General features: G+C 45.6%; 1 protein-coding gene across 1 annotated transcript in view; it reads right to left on the reverse strand.

The window, feature by feature from the left end:
* ADGRL3 (adhesion G protein-coupled receptor L3) overlaps positions 1–17,587 on the reverse strand; it is a 673,348-nt gene that overhangs the window by 149,853 nt on the left and 505,908 nt on the right. Inside the window, exons 12-14 of the mRNA XM_055002453.1 lie at positions 9,977–10,099; positions 7,949–8,157; positions 6,998–7,174 (exon numbers count right to left, since the gene is read on the reverse strand). Of these exons, the coding sequence (XP_054858428.1) occupies positions 6,998–7,174; positions 7,949–8,157; positions 9,977–10,099 (509 nt within the window). The remainder of the gene's footprint in view (positions 1–6,997; positions 7,175–7,948; positions 8,158–9,976; positions 10,100–17,587) is intronic.

Here is a 17,587-nt window from a genome sequence, read left to right on the forward strand (position 1 = left end):
GAGATAACAAGGAAGAATCAAGAACAGTGTTAACAAATCACACTGGAGTGTTGAACATATAATGAACACAATTTCTAACCAAATGGGGGAAGTAATTACTTTTTGTGAAGAGGAAACTCTCACTAGTGCAATGGAAACCTATTACTTCCTAGGTCTTGCGTGAGATGCCTTTGTTAATGTTTTCCATAATGGCTCTGACCTTTTTTTGCAGTATCACACGGTTGGAATCTCATTTGTTTGCTCTGCACTGAACAATTCATTCCCCATTTCACTACATATTCATTCTACAGCTGAGAGGCTAATTAGACTTGGTGGCAGAAGATTTGTGGGTCAGAATGTCAGCTGGCTGCGCTGCCATTATAATGCAGGGCTAGGGGTCAATTTGCAGAGAGTGGGGAGGGGAGTACAAATTGATCCCTTGCCCCAAGTTCAAAAAGAAGCAGGACTGAGGGAGATGTGGACAGAATGAAGGGATCTCCAGGACAAATATAGGGGGATTCATCAACCGTCTCCTACATTCTGCTCATTTACCTTAAAATGCCATTCCAAACTTTGCTTTACAGCTGTGCAGCACAACCCATCACATAAGATTTTGCTTGTGCCACAATCAGGTGTAGCTGGCATTGCAGCGGGATAGGCTGCCCCACAGTGCAGAGGGCTGCTGGCCAGACTGCCTTGCACCACAGTGGGCCACTGGGTCAGGCCATGGATCAGCTGGGCAGGGAGAAAGCCCATGGGCCAGCAGATCTGCGGGCAAAGAGGGGGGCGGCAGCTCTTCCGCCGAGCCGCCCGACGCCAGAACAGGCCAGGTAGCAATGCTGCAACAGGCCTGTCTGAGCCGACTGGCGCTGCAATGGACTGGCCAGCCCTGCATTGCAGCATGCTGCTGGGCTGGGCCAGGTTGCGCTGCAACAGGCCGGGCTGGGTTGCCTGGCACTGCAACAGGCCAGGCAGCTCTGGGTTGCAGCGTGCTGCTAGGCTGGACCAAACTGCGCCACAACAGGCTGGACAGCCGCACAGTGCAGTGAACCACTGAGCTGTACCACAGTGGGCCGCCAGTCCGGGCAACCCTGCACCACAGCAGGCTGCTGGGCCACGCAGGCCTGCCACAGCAGGCTCCTCAGCAGCAGCTCCTCAGCAGCGGGAAGGCTCAGCATCGCAGCACTGGGTTTTCCTGTCACTGGCCCGGGTCTTCCTGGGCCTCTGAATGCCCCAAGGCAGCGGGAAGGCCCAGCAGCGTACTGCGCATGTGCAGGATAAAAAGTGAGTCGTCGACAACATGGTTTGGCTTTTACATCTTAGGATTACTTTCAGTGTAGCAAGGGTTATAGCTCATTTGATTGATAAGAAACGGATAAATCCAGAGCCTCTTGCCCAACATCACAATTAGGGTACCAGTCCCCTGCATACAAGGCCCATATTCCTGTCACTGGAATCCTTGGCGGTCTTCAAGCTTTCCTGACCTGGAAGTCACTGAGAAAGGACTCTCTAAACTACAAAGCATGTGACAATGTTCTGTGACGTCAGACTCACACGACAGGAATGGCAGGGAGCCAGAGTTATGAACTAGCTGGAATCAAAGCCAGGAGGACCATGGACGGAAGACCGAGAGAGCTGGGGATGGGAAAGACAAGTTGAAAATAAGGATGTGTCCCACAATAAGAGACAAGGCAAGGCTCTCAGCCATGGAAGAATTCTCTCCCCCACTGAATGATCTCTTTGCTATCCTGCTTCAGCTCCTCTCAGCTCGTGTTCGAGAGATACATTCTTGTTCTCTATGTAAATAGTTTCAGGTGGGTGACCTGTTGGCCTGCAGTTGAAGAGCAATATTCATGTCCAATAGCACCTTAAAGACCAACTAGTTTTCCAAGGTATGAGTCAAAGCTCCCTTTGTCAGATATGAGTGGAAACAACTTGGAAATCTAGTTGGTCTTTAAGGTGCTATTGGACATGTATGATTCTCCATGTATTTACACCAGTAGCAGGTCCTTCCAAACAGCAGTGGTTCCCTAGGGGCTCTATGACCCAGCTGGTGAGGCTCCGTGGCCTGGCTTGGATGAAGAACCCCATGCTTTAATTCACAGCAGCTTCACTGTAATAGTTATTGACTTCTGGTAAGACATACAAAAGCTATTGAAGTTACATTGCAAATAAAATGGAGTCAAGGTTTACTGAGAGATAAAAAAGAAAGAAAAGCAGATTGTTGAATGAAGAGAAATCAGAGAGGCATTATGCAGCCCCCCCCCCTCCCACAATGTGTTTTCAATTGATGAAGCTTCAACAAAGGGGCAGAACATAACAATCCTGAGCAAACATACTGGACAACACAGCCAAGGCACACAATGCGCATTATTAAAAGTAGCTGCCTCCCTGTGATGCTGCCTGACGCGAAGAACCCTTTTCACTATATCCTCTCCACAGCCATTATCATTCTCAGCTTACACCAAAATAGTACAAGGGTCCATTCATTACTGGAGTGGTATTCACAATGGGGAGGAAAAATCACAATTTTATCAAAGCATTTGGTGTCATGGAGAGAGCCAAGAAAGCTCTGTTTCCCAAGAGACATTTTCAAAGTAGCTTCCTTAACAAAGGAACAATAAAACAGCTACTACTGTATTTTCTGGCAATACAACTTCAGCTTTGTGAACTGAATATAGTTTTTACAAATAAAATACTTTAAAAGGAACAACAACCTGCAACTATGGACATTTTTTTCAAATCACGTAACGATTCGTATGTATCCTGTTCCAAACTCACCCAATGTTGCTTTGCCACAAGGCTAAGGGCCTCCTTGGGGTCACACGCAGATGGGCACATGGCAAAATTGAGCTTGTACGGAAAAGTAAATATTGGATCCCAACTCACCTTCACTGTCCTCAAAAGGCAAAGGAGTTGGCCTTAGTGCTCAAAAACTGCCAGCAACTATGCAGCACTGTAACTCTTGGCCTCAGGCCAGGCCCCACACCTTCTCAGCGCAGGGGGGGGGGGTGCGCGGCGGCATTTGGCTCCTCCTCAGCCAGCATGTGTCTTCCCGCCAGCTCCTTCTTACCAGCAGCCACTGATGGTGCACCCTGGTATCCTCCCCTGCACTTCAGCTCCCAGCTTCCTTTCTGCCCTAGGGACTCCTCTGTCAAGCCTGTCCTGCAGGGCATACGCAGCAGGCTTCTCTGGTGGGGCTTGACTTGCCGGCTGAAGCTCTTTGCAGCCTTATGGGCATTCTCCATTGGCCAGGAGTCCCCCCTCCCTCTGAGTCAGCCTTCCCACCTGGAGAGCCTCTTCCGCTGGCACCCTTCGGCTTGGCCCCAGGCTCGGCTGAAGCAGCTGCTGCAAAGTCCTTGTGGCTTCCCCTTGGCTTCATCGCTTTCAGGGGCTCATCACTGCTGCAGCTCCTGCCTCTCCGGTCTCCTCCTGTCCCCCTCTTTTTATCACTGGCTGTGCTTTTTGAAGCTGCAGCTAGTTCAGGTTTGCCCCGCCCCTCCAGCATCTGATGTCTCCCATGACCTGAACACTTTCACTTCCAGGAGGGTCGCTGGAGCTGTGACGACACACTCAAGACCTCTCCAAGCTGCCTGGGCCAGGTCGGTGGCCCCATGTCTGAAACAAACATTTGCATGACCAGCTGAAAGACACCCAGAGTTCCAAAGTGAGGTAAGTAGAAGCAGTAAATATGAGTCAACAACTGGGATACTGATGAAAGCCAGAATCCACAGGGAATTCATGTCCATGGAGAGCCCAAGCATATGGGAAAGCAGGCTTCCAAGTCGTTGACAAGAAGAACAGCATCCCACAGAATACTTTCCCAGGCACCCAACCCTTTGCACACAAATGGCATCCCCAGAAAGTGACCGAGTGGAAAGCACCAATGGGAGAGGCAAACAGACCCCTTAAGAAAGGGGGCAGAGCTCTCTGTAGCAGTGGGACATTTGAGCTGGCAATTTTATATGCGAACATGGGGATTCCACACACCCCCTTCCAAGGCCTTCCAACCTGGCTGAAAGGGGACTGCCTTGCCCTCATACCTTCTTATGCAGAGACCTGTGCCTGTTTCTCACAGGGCCCTGCTGTGCCCACGAGGAGGTCCAGGATTCTTGTCCCCAGCCCCAACTTCCCTTTATTTTCTCCTCCTCTCTCGCCTCCATTTGTCAGGCCACCATTGCTGCCTCCTGCTCTGGGCTTCCTCTTGCCTTCTATCCCTGCCCCCCTTCCTGTAGGTTCCTCCTCCCCAGTTCCTTCTTACCCTCCTCACATGAATCAAGGAAAGTAGGCATAGTACCATATGGTTTTCTATGCTTACTCACAAACTGCAAAAGCTTGGCATTGCATTGGACTCCCTACTCCTATGTGACGAATTACGTATCTTAAGAACAATTAAACTGAGACTGATGGAACATGAACTCCAAGAGATGTTCCCCCTGCATCCCCCTGTCTGCTCGGCAGCCAACTTAGGCATATACCAAAGGCAAGGAATGATGCCACACCATCTCTCAGCTCTGGACAACCCATCTCAGCGCCGAATATTTACCTTAGCACGTTTAAATGCCTTTCCACCAATGGTGCTCTCTGGCAGGTTCAGGCAAGCACCCCTTCAAGACAGGATATGTCCTTGCGAATTAGGAGTCCTCGGCTCATTGTCCCACATTATTCTATAATGCCCTCTTTTTGGTCTGTTACGCAAACAATTTTTAACTGAACACCTATAGTATAATAATTTTATTAAAGGAGGGATTTTAGTTTACCTTTTAGAAGATCGTAACCCTTGTGTTACTTTAAGTGTTGCAAAATTTCTAGCAGAAGTTTATAAAGTTAAATCGAAGCATATAGCTGCACCTGATTGCTGAATGTTTATTAATTTTATTATTAACAGCTACTAATTGCTTGTTTATGCTTCTGCTTCTGCCTATCCCTGTCTCTGATTGTAGACTATTATTATTTCTAATGCCAATAAAGGTAATTGATTGATTGAATCTAGGAAAGGAGCTGGTGAAACTGTCCTGTCACTTGGCAGTGACATCGTAAGTTCATAGGATTTCACCATATATTCCTGAACTTAGGAGCTCAGAACTTTTCTAAAAATAACTATTTTTTAACTTCATCTATGCCCCGCCTTTTTCCCCAATGGGGACACAAAGCAGTTTACACAGCTCTCCTCATTTCCTCACAACAACCTTGTAGGTGGGACCCACTTGATGGGTTAGTCTGAGAATGTGTGGCTGGTCCAAAGTCACCCAGAAAGCCTCCATGGCAGACAAGGATAATCACCCCACTCCACCCCACCAGCTCCAGCTGACCCTTGAGCACTGCCTGTCTTGTCCTCTGAGGCATCTGGGGATTAATGGGTGGTAGTCCAAGTCTCCCCCTGGCACGTGCCACCTCCCTGGTTCCTCCCCACCCTTGCAGGGGCTTTTGTGACTTCTCTCTTGTGGCTGCTGCCATCACTTGGCCTTTGTAGGAATTGCCCATGGGGAGGGCCAAGACTCCTTGCAACCCCCTGTGCAGGCTTGCCATCCTGAGGCCCAGGGGTCATTTTGTAGAAAAAGAGCTGGAGGAACTCATTAGCATAACTTATTAGCATATGTCACACCCTTTGACATCACCGGAAGTGTGTCATTGGCATAACTGATTTGCATATGCCACACCCCCTGACTTCACCTATCCTGGCTGTTTTGGACCCAATCCTGGCCATTCAGGGCTGAAATTGGACCCAAAATGGTAAAAAGGGGCTGAAAATGGCCAAAAAGGGGCCAAAAATGGTCAGGATTGGGGCGCTGCTGAGCAGGAGAGTGATCCACCACCCATCAAAGGCCTGATCCAGGCCGGTTTGGCCCCAATCCAGGCTGAAACAGGCCCCAAATGGCTGAGAGTCAGGTGGGCAGGACCACTTGGCATGTGACCTCTTTGGGGAACTGCCAGAACTGCATTCCTGTGCGTTCCCCCTCGAAATGAGCCCTGCTGAGGCCCTGCCTTGGACCTGGTCTCCTGCTACCCAGCTCCTGGTTACGGCAGGCTAACTGCATTGCTGCACTGTGCACCACTGGGGAATCAGCAACTTGCCAACAGACCACCCATTTCCCACGGCACTCATTTTAAATAGTGTGATTGAGCAGTGGAAATCTATGTGGTACAGAGAACAGCTACCAGCATTTAATAATCAAAAGAGGATTTATTTTAAAAATGAAAAAAAAAATCACACCCAGAAGTGACATCATATCCTTCCCAAAGTCTGCCATTCATTCGCCATGGATCAAACTAGATATGATGGGGAAGGAAGGTGTCTACTCCATCAGTGTATAAAATCTGGCAGGCGGACACCTGAAAGGATGTGTCAGTGAAGGGAGCTACTCGACGCCTTCCCACCCCATGCTTTATCACTTCAGCACTTCTGGTAGCAGATAAAGGCTATGAGAACAGCACTTGGGACGCGGAAATGTGAGGAAGCAAGGGGAATTAGGGGGAATGGGGGGGATTCTTCTCATCCCTGGCCCCTTCTGAAGTTGCAAACAGACACCTCCTTCAGATTTTTGAACAGGGAAGACAAATAAATATATCAGTATATAATAACTGATCTCTAAAAGCAATGGAATCGGATAAAAGTAATAAAAGGTCACAAGGAAGGCCCCTGCCACCTCTGTGCAACTAGGCTTCAAAGTGTCACTCTTGGATAGGCTTCCCATTAACCCAATGCTAGGAATTTCCCCTAGTCTCCATGGTAATGACCACGGAGACTAGGAAAGGTGGCCCGAAGCTTCACCCAGATACCACATCACATCCTCCCCAGAATCCACCATCCCTAGGCCCTGCCCACCCCACCCCCCAATCTCCCAGCATTTGCCAAGACAGAGTTGGGAACCTTTCTCTAGGAGAGAGAGAGAGAGGGACTGTGTAGTTCTCTTGGTGGAATTACCTTTGCTTAATAACCTGAGAGATATTCTTCACTATAAGCAGCCCAGCTGCTGGGAGATGAGCTCATCCTTTCCCCAGCATTGGCCATCCATACCTTCACTTCCACATGGGCCATCAGGACAGCAAAATTGGTTAGATGGTTACAGGAGCATGTGGTGTGTGTCTTGTTGGTTGTCAGGAGCCGACATCCTTGCGTTGACCAATACCCCGTCATTGTGCGTTTAGAATAGCTCCAGAAAGAACAGTTAGGGTTGAAATTTTCCTCTGACTGCTATGGGGAAGAAATAAATACAAGCGATGGAAACACTGAAGTATTAAAATGCTTTATGTTATCTCCCAGCCACCATTAGCACAGGATGATCTTACGAATTCTACCTGTGCATGCCTCAGAACATTCACTATCTTTCTCATGTTAGTAAAATGTGGCCTTGTTTCTTTGTTCTTGGTACATTTTGGCCATAACCCACAAAGCCATTCAGAACTAACTTGCCCTTTGCTTTGCAAAATGGTAATTCATTATTCTACAATGTTCGTTACAGCAGCACTCAAGCTTGGTAATGGAATCATGGCCACCAAAATCAGTATTTATTTTCCCTAGTAGCCAGGACAAAATATATTACTCTAACACAGACTAACAGTGAAATCCTAAGCAGAGTTACTCCAGTCTAAGCCCACTGAAATCTTGGGATTTCACTGTAAGATAATTACCTATCTCAAGCCCTTGGGGTAGAGTGACTGTAAATCAAATAAATAAGTGAATTTCATTTCAAATAGATCATTATGAAATGCTGATGTTAGCAACCAAATGATGGCTTCTCTACAAAAGAGATCTTATCTTTATTCCTCATTAGTACAAAATACACATGAAGCATTTCCCATTAAAATACAGATCAGGCACAAACGTATCTAAAAGCACCTGTTCAGATTTAATTGGAAACCAGGACTCCCTGACAACAAGAAGTGTTACATGCATGGAAAACTTTTGGGTAAAATGGAAGGACAAACCACAAGTATGTGGTTGTCTGCATGAGGAGCAGTACCTTACCTTGATGTGCCTGACGGTGAACACAACAGGGTCAGCCAAATAAACCTTATTGCTGAATTCTTTATTTATTGCTGCAGTGATAATGGGGGAGTTCACAATGACTGAGTGATTGGTAGACATGGCTTCCATACCCAGCTTCATGCTGGCATTCTCTGTGGACAGGTACGGACCCAGGTTGTTGTACAAGACAAAAGCGACTCTGATTTCACCTAGAAAGAGAAAAGGAGCTCTCCTTTCATTCATGCAAGCTTGCTTTTCATCAGTGGATACAGTTATATGCTAAAGAAAACACTCTGTATCTCAAAATTATCCTCTTAGTTTTGAGAGAAAGTGTCTTGAAAGTACTGAAATTAAGAGAGGCTGTTATTGTCTACCGTCGATCCACAAATTATAGCCTGTGTCATTATTCTTAAAGAAAACACATCCTTGTTATAACTCTTCCAAAGCTCCAGATTCTCAAATTATCTTCTATAATTCTTTCCTGGAAATTATTGGAATAATACCAGAACTTAGTTGATGCTTTACTTTCTCCTAGTTTTGGAATGTTTTTATTCAAGGATTCTTATGAGTCTGTTTATGTCAGTCTCCCACCACCTCTTTTATATCATAATAAATATATATCAATCTTACACTGTTCCATGGCAGCGTGGGCAGGGGACATGTACTGGATATATCTGAATCAGCATACCATAGCATAATTAAAAATGCATATTCTTTAAATATCTGATTATTATTGGGCCTTATTGATCAGATATTTTTGAAACATGGATTCACAGCTATGTTTGATGCCATGTTCCATATGCTGTTTTGGAATTCTATACATTTTTGAAAAATCCTCCCCCACTGAAGCAGTCTGGGAGAAGAAATATTTAATGGGAGTACAACAAAAAGAAATAATCTGAACTGTTGCCTCTTTCCGTAACATTCAATATTTTCTTTAAAAAATTAACACAGTCTGTCAATGCTAGAGCCGTGCCATCTGGATGCATAGCAAATTTGATTTCTTTATCCTCTAGTTTCATTCTCATAATCGTATTATCCAATATATTATTTGTTAAAGATTTTCAAACAGAATGAATAAAAGCAAGAAAAAGATCTGAGGCCAGTTAATCTTTGTCTAGTAAGCCTCACCCTCATTTCTGCAATATGGGAAAAATCATTCTGAACTATTTTTCAGGGCTGTTGTAAAGATGGCCACAAGATAATGGACACGGGATACTCTGAGTGCTCTAAAATCACAATATTTAATCAGGTCAAACAACTAGTTCTCATCATGGCAATCGCAAACCAGGCCATCCATAGAAAAGGTAGGGGCCATCTCTCTATACTTATGGGAGTCTCAAGATATGCAGAAAAATATAATCATCATCATCATAATAGTTAAGTGCCATCAAGTTGCAACAAACTTATGGCGACCACTCATGAGGTTTTCAATGCAAGAGATGAGAAGAGGTGGCTTGCCATTACCTTCCTCTGCAAAGCCAACCTGGTCTTCCTTGTGGAAGTACTTCCAAGTACTAACTAGAGCTGACCCTGCTTAGTTTCCAAGCTCTGATGAGCTCGGGCTAAGAAAAAGGGAAAAGATAAAAATGAAATATCCTAAAGACAACTTCATATACTCCTGGAGCACTGAACGTTGAGTATGTAGAATCCTGGAGGGGAAGTGTTTCAGGATGAGGTGAGGATTTCTAACTAGTTCCCACCTCCCATGATTCTTCATGCCCCCCATGACTATTACTACACAAATGTGAAGTATTATGTTAGTGACATATAAGAAATTCATATCTGCTGCTCTCCCAATATCATCTTTAGTGTCCTGGAAGTCAATGCAGTGTGTTTTTGACCTGTGCCACTTGGTAACAACAGAAGTCCAAGATGCGGCTTCTTCCCATACTAGTTGTGGCTCCTTCCTGAGAAATGAAATATTGCTTATGAGGAAAGAAGTTGCAATGTGGAGTTTTCCCCACATGATTTCACACTTCTGCTATTACTGAGCAGCGTGGCTCCCCTGCAAAGTGCTGAACTCACCATTTCGGCCATTCTGTTTCAGAGTATTTGCTGAGAGCTGGATGGTGCTTCCGTGGCCTGTGTTCTGTGGAAATTTCAGGTCTTCCAAGTTCCCATCAGTGCTTAATCTCGCAACTTCAAGTTCTGTTTGTATGAAAGAGGTGGAAAATGGCATGCATACAAGGCAAGGATAAAAAACCTGATAAAAAACCACAGAAAAACCTTCTAGAAGTGACGTTATTATGAAACTTTAAGCTCATTTTCAATATCAACATACTGTCAAGGAACCAAATTCAAGACCGGTAGCACCTTAAAGACCAACAAAATTTCCAGAGTATACGTTTTCGTGAGTTAATCTTAACATTGCCAAACTCACTTGTATTTAATGAAGTAACCTTTGACTTTGACAGCTTATACCCTGGAAAATTTTGTTGGTCTTTTAGGTGCTGCCGGTCTTGAATTTGGTTCCTTGACAGTGTGTTGACGTTAAAAATGAACTTGAAGTTCCATAATAATATCGCTTCTAAGATCCTACCAGACTCAACTTTTATTCTACCACTACAGATTAACGTGGCTACCCACCTGATACTGTCTTGGCACCCCTAGCAGTATAAGAATATTAATCACAATGTTGAGCCCCCTTTATTTCCCAGTCCCGCCCCCCAAATTATTTTCTTGTGTAGTTGATTTCTCCGTCCTGTTACTATGAGAAGATGCAACTATGGCATCAATAACGCTTCTATGCTCTTCTGACTCCCCAGACATAGGTCTGAGCCTTTCATTAAACTGCTGTGCGAGCAGCTGAGCTGTAATGATCACAGAACTAGGTATAAATCACATATAGTTCCACTCTTAGACTGCAATTCTATCCACCCTTACGTGGGAGTAAGCTCAAATGAAGGCAATGGGGTGTAGTTCTGAGTAACGCTCTACGGAAACTAATAAAATTAGTTAACTGCAATCTTTGAAAAAGCTCCACTGCTTAATTGGGGGCAGAGTCATGACTAACTTAAGCTTAGGAATTACTAGAAAAACACTCTGGTACTGATGTAGCAACTGCAAACATGAATGGAAGTTTGGGCTTATTTAACGTCTTCTTTCCAAAGAATTATTATATTTATTTCAAAACTGCAAGAAAAACTCCTCTTTCACACTTGAAAAAGTCAGCAGAATTGTTCAATAAACATGCTAATGTAAGTGACTGCAACAAAAACAGAATCAGTATTTTGGCTAGTGGAGCCTGTTTTTTTCCCCAGCATTATCAAGCTGGGCCAGGATGAAAAGAGACTTAATCCTTCATTCAGAGCACTGCCTAATGCCGGCATACATTTTTCATGAAGTTTACTTAAACACTGTATATCATGCTAAGCCTTAAGAATAAGACAAGGTATAAACAGAAATAAATCTTTTGGACTACATGTAACTAATGAGAGGCAGTTGATTGATTAAAAATCAATGTCCTTGAGAAATGGGGATCTTATCACATGTACATAAATTATGGAGCCAGACCCACAATTCTATGGATGATTCCTATTCACAAGTGGACTGAACTTTGTCAGACCACATCCCAAGGACTTCTTGAGTAAAGTTTGAGATGCTTTCTGAGCTGCTTGTTCACAAGTCTTAAGATTCACAACAGCATCACTTGTGCCACCACAGCAGCCACACAGAAAGCAGGGTTGCACCTACTTGTAACTGTTGTTCATTGAGAGGTCATCTGTGCAGGCATACATTGCAACTGTGCAGGTGCAGGTCAGCCACAGAGAAGATTTCCAGAGCTTTCTAGAAGACTAGGCACTTTCCTGCCCAAATCTTTGGTGCTTTCCTGCCCAAATCATCACATGACCAGGAGGAGCACTGCTATTCCCGCAGTTCTCTCCATGCCTCCACTGGAGACCCTCAAAAGCTAAGGTACCATAGAGTTCACTGCGGGGTAGGAAGAAAGGATGTGTGCCTGCCCAGAAGATCAGTCGATGAACAACAGTTACAGGTAGGTGCAACCCAGTTTTCATCTTTGTGGCTTCTGTGCAGTCCCACATTAGGAGAGTAGCAAGCTCACTTACTGAAGGAGGTGGGTGTGAAGTTTTCAAAGTAAGTGTCTGACACTGTAGCCAGTGCCAGACTTAGCCCAACTGCTGCCACCTCCAAGGGTTCGGCTACCCCCTGCCTGCTTACTAGCGGGGGCCCACCATGGCCAAGCCCAGGGCTGGGCAGGGTGCTGCGGGCTGTGGCGGTGAGGCTGCAGAAGACACCAGGAAGATGGAAGACACCGACACAGCCGGAAGAACACAGGCAGCCACTGTCGCCGGCAGCGGCAGGCCCAGTGATGCCGGAGTTGGCCCCACAAAGGGAGAGGAGCCCGAAGATGCCCAGAAGACCGCAGGCACTGGCCAGCGTGGCGATGGGCACCACCGAGGAGAGCCTGATCACCTTGCAGGGAGGGCTGGACAAGTGCGTCCTAGCTGGTGCCTGAGCATGGGGGAGATGCCTGAGGACCACGCTCAGAAGCCAAGCTGCGAGAAGGAGCTATTTGAAAACACTACACCTAGTAGAGAGACGATTTTGGTGGCCCAGCATGAGAAAAGATATTTCTCAATACGTTTCTGCATGCCAAGTATGCTTAATGGGGAAAACCAGAGGGGGCAAGCTGTCTGGACTTCTACGGCCCTTAGAAACCCCCTCTCGACCATGGGCAGTGGTTTCCATGGATTTTATTACCAACCTTCCCCCCTCGAAGAGAAAAACGGTGATTTTGGTGGTGGTGGATCTATTTTCTAAACAAGCTCATTTCATTCCTTGCTCTAAAATCCCCACCACAAAGAAACTGGCCAATCTATTCATGTAACATGTGATAAGACTGCACTCATTTCCTGATAAGGTAATTTCAGACTGTGGAGTACAATTCGTTGCCAATTTTTGGCGGGAGCTATTGAAAGTAGCGGGGATTGAGCAGGGAGTCAGCTCCACCTATCATCCCAAGACAGATGGCCAAATCGAAAGGGTTAATCAAGCACTAGAACAGTTCTTGAGGTGTTATATTAATTACCAACAGGATAATTGGACCAACTTTTTAGTTTTTGCCAAATATTGCTATAACAACATCGTCCATGCATCCACAGGCGCCTCCCATTTCACGGTGGCTCAAGGTTATGAAGACACAGCAATGCCATCCACCCAGACCCCAGAAACTAAGCAACCAGGTGACTTAGGGGAATGGTGGACTAAACTGAATAAACAATGGGACATAATGAAAAAGACTCCTGAAAAAGCCAAAGAAGATTACAAAAAATATGCTGATAAACAGAGATCAGCTCCTTGAGAGTTACAAGTGGGAGATTATGTATACATTTCTACTAAGCACTTACGGGGAGAGCAACCAAGCAAGAAACTAAGCTGGAGATTCTTAGGCCCCTTTCAGGTCACAAGAATCATAAACGAGGTAGCAGTGGAGGTAAAACTACCCAAGAACTTAAAGAATGTCCACCCAGTTTTTCATTTCAGCCTCCTGAAGTAAGTTCCCCCTCCTGACAAATGGCATCCTGACTGTGGGGTTCCCCCTCCCCCTCCCCTCGTGGACGGACAACAGTATTATGAAGTCAAAGAAATTCTGGATTCAAAGCTAAAACGAGGAATATTATTTTACTTAATAAGTTGGATGCATTTTGATGAGGGGCAGAGGGAGTGGGTGAAAGCCTCTGATGTAAACCTCAAAACTGATTTGCAAGTTCCATAAAACTTACCCTCAGAAACCAGGACCTATGTTAGGGGGGGAGTTGATTTTAGAGGGGGCAGTATGTCATGTATGCCTGTCTGCAGTACATACCATGGGTATGTTATGTGCAACCTATTAATTCTCTGACCCTATGGAGATTTCTGAATACCTTTCAGTGCCTGTTATTTGGAAGTTCAGTGTGTTATCTCCCCTTCGAAGTTAAACACTTTCACTTCTGTAGCCAACGGCTAGTCTGAATTGTATCTTCCCTGAGAACAGGGGATGATTTCATTCCCTACTTGCTATTGTTGCCTATCATAGTCTAAACTTTGATACATTTTGTCTCTGGCATTCGCGCCAGAATCTCAATGGGCTACTAACCTGGGGCGGGACTTTACACTATAACTAACCATGCTTTCCCTCAACACGTCACTTCTGCCAATTCCACTGTCTGAGCACCTCGAACCTGATAGATCTCTAATAAAAAGTACTTCAACCAAACCACCTGTGTGATTGCTGTGGAGAACTTGGGGGTTTACTTGCCAAGGCCTGACAACAATGTGGGTATCCCATGAAATGTGAAACTTGATCTGATGACCAAATTCTGACATACACAGAACTGCAACTGTGAAAGTGAAAACACTGAATGATCTTAGTAAAATGTGGATTGACTAAGACCGAAAAGGTAAAGGAAATTCTTTTTCACTAGGACAAAAAAAGGGGTTGTCCTGGAAAGGGTCGGTAACCAACCATTAAGAAACCAGAGGGGGAAAAATATTGCAGCCTCAAGTGGGATAAACTAGTTGTATATTTTATAAACATTCAAGGTGTAGGAATTCTGCCACTAGCATTATGCAACCCAACAGCAGAGAGACTCTCTGCAGGAAGGGTGGATGTGGATAATGGATAGGTGGATAAAACAGCCAAGCACAACTGTAAAGATGACAATACACAACATCAGACAACCTGGACCTAAAACAGGCTTTTCCATCTGTCCTCCTTAACAAGAAAGGAGCACTAAAAAAGAACACCTTTTTCAGTCTCAGGGGAATATTGAACTGAATAGTTCAATTAATGGGAGGACAGGTGACCTCCCGAGAGGAGAAGCGGGCAAGACCTTGGGTCTTTTGAGCCCAGAAAGCAACACAGATGTAAAAAAGAATTGTAGGAAACGTGAGTGGTGGCCTTTCACTTGTGGAGTAAATCATCAATAAATAGACAAAGGAATCTACAAGATTGGACAGCAAGCCTGTTCCTCCCCATAGAGTGTTGTTTATCTGGACTGAAGAATTTAGAGTCTCTGTGTGAAGTCACAGTAACAGCCACTACTTAGAAAAAAAGAAAATCAGTAAGACCTAGCATAGACTATGGCAGTTTAAAACACTGGCCCACATTTAAAGAACAGACTTTTCATATACAGTACAGTTATAAGCTTTGAAAGACACAGATGTCTGTGTATAACACTTTAGTCAATACCCTTTATACCCCAGGATGAGGTTAAAAAAATGTGTTTCATGCTCTCTTCAAAGGGGATGGTAAAAGGATCATATTGGCCTGCTGATCAGCACTTTAAACGAAACATTGCAGCAGGGGATTTCTGCTTCCCACATAGGCCAACAGCTTAAAGCATTCACGGTCTACAGCGACAGAATTAGAGATGAAGTGCTATTTAATCTGCAGGCCATCAACAACAATAATGATGACCACTGGAGTGAAGTATAAATTTGCTAAAGAACTGCAACAAGAACAACCAAGTTAATGAAAGTTTGTGTGTCAAGGACTTCTTACCCCAGGACACCGTTTCTGAGTAGAAACATAAGATGTTCTTTAGAAAGATGGGGGTGGAGTTTATCTAAACCTCACCTTTCAGCCCTGGTGAGGGCTATAATATTTTATACCTTTCCACTCCATCCACACAACAATCCTGCAAAGCAGGCCAGGCTGAGGGAATGTGCAGGGTCCAAGGTCACAGGTAAATCTTTCAGGTAGAATGGCATTTGTGTCTGGATTTCCCAGCTCCTAGCCCAATTCTCTAACCACTATACCAAATAGGCCATTGTTAAAAATGGTGTCACATAGGAATGATCCCAGAGACAGGATGAACACAATTGCAATAAGAACTCTCTCCTAGCAGTGGCAATTGCCATGCAGTGGAGTCTGTTACATGATTTATGTTAGTTCTAGTACACTCAAATCTGGCACAGTTCTAGTCTATGTTTTATTCATGTCTGAAGGAGTGCTAGGGAAGGCCTGATTAAGACCTTGTGTTCTTTTCTTTGTTTCTGCTGAATAAAGTTACTCTGTGTTGACTAAAAGAGACTCTCTGCACATTCCTAAATGACTGCTAAATCTTACCGAAATGAGACTGAGAACTGTGGGGAGAGCCAGCACCATTCCTTGGTAAGAAAAAGGGATTGTGGACATACATGGAACAGATAAGAAAAAATGATCTTCAAAAAGCATTGGGCTTAGAGATGCAGGTTTTTCATCTCTGTTAAAACAGAAGCAGCTGAGGGGCCCCAATCACTGATGTTTCCAGGCTAGGGTTGCCTTTTCCCCGGTTGGGGTGGGGGATCCCTTGCTGTCATCCTCCTCCTCCCACCACCACTCACATGGCTGGAGGGGGAACAGGTGTGGGAATGAGCCTCCCGGGGTGCACTCATGGCATGGCATGATGATGTCTCTCCCATCATTGCGCAGGCCTTTGGGGCCCAAACTGAACCAATGCGAAGACTGGGAGCACTTCCAGGGCCTGTGTGCTGGCATCACTCCCTGATGTGATGCCATCGTGCCACTGGGAGTGCCCATAAGAGAAGAAGCTGGAGGTAAGCCCTGGGAGGGTACTAGGGTTGCCATCTTCTAGGTGGTAGCTGGAGATTTCCTGGAGTTACAATTGATCTCCAGCCAACAGAGATCAGTTCCCCTGGAGAAAATGACCACTATGGAGGCTGGACTCCGTGGCATTATACACAGTTGAGATCCCTCCCCTCACCAAACCCCACCTTCTCCAGGCTCCTTCCCCCCAAATCTAAAGGAATTTTTCAATCCAGAGCTGGCAACCCTAGAGGGTACAGGAATCTAACAATCCTATTCCAGGTTGCCATGTCACTGTGTTATCTATATTAACTCTTTCCTCGAGAGACTGCACCTCGGAACCAAAAACAGCCTGAGCGGAGGAGGGATTGAGTCAGGCATTTCCAAAGACCTTGGGGGAAAGCATGTTAGCCTCAAATCCCAGGAATCTGCTAAATTGCACCTCCAGCTGTCCCTCATCAAAGACCAAACAGCCAAGGGAGTGGAAGGGTGTATTCAGACTGGCCGGCAGCCCAAACCTTTAGGGAAAAAAGTATCCCAGCCTTCAAATGGCAAGATCTGTTATGCTACACCTCCAGGTGTCTCCCCTCAAAGCTGATACAGTCATGGAAGGAGGCACCTTTATTCAGGCAGGCATGAAGGCAAAGCCTTTGGAAAAGAGCCTTGGAACCAAGGGGGCAGCTGCCTTTAACCAGGGTGGCACAAAGCCACAGCCTTGGAGGAGGAGAACCGTTATGGGGAGGCTCCTCTGGACTTGGCCTTTGGTACTCAAGGGGGCCAGGGAGAGAACAGCTACTTTTACACAGGCTGGCATGAAGCCACAGCCTTGGAGAAGGAGCTGTTGTGAGGCAGCTCTGACAGGCCACATGTCCTTGGTATTCAAGGGTGCCAGAAAAGTAATCAGGCTTGCACGAAGCCACAGACCTGGAGAAGAGCTGTTGTGGGAGGCTCTGACAGGCCACACTTCTGGCCTTGGCCCTTGGTGCTCAAGGGGGCCAGGGAGCGGGCAGGTGCCTTTAATCACGCTGGCATTTTCCACCATCTTGGCCTCTCTTGAGCCATAATGACAAAGGGAAAGACAGAAATTTTCCTTCTTTAAATGTAGT

Source organism: Eublepharis macularius, chromosome 18 (genome assembly GCF_028583425.1).
Source record: "Eublepharis macularius isolate TG4126 chromosome 18, MPM_Emac_v1.0, whole genome shotgun sequence".
NCBI lineage: Eukaryota > Metazoa > Chordata > Lepidosauria > Squamata > Eublepharidae > Eublepharis > Eublepharis macularius.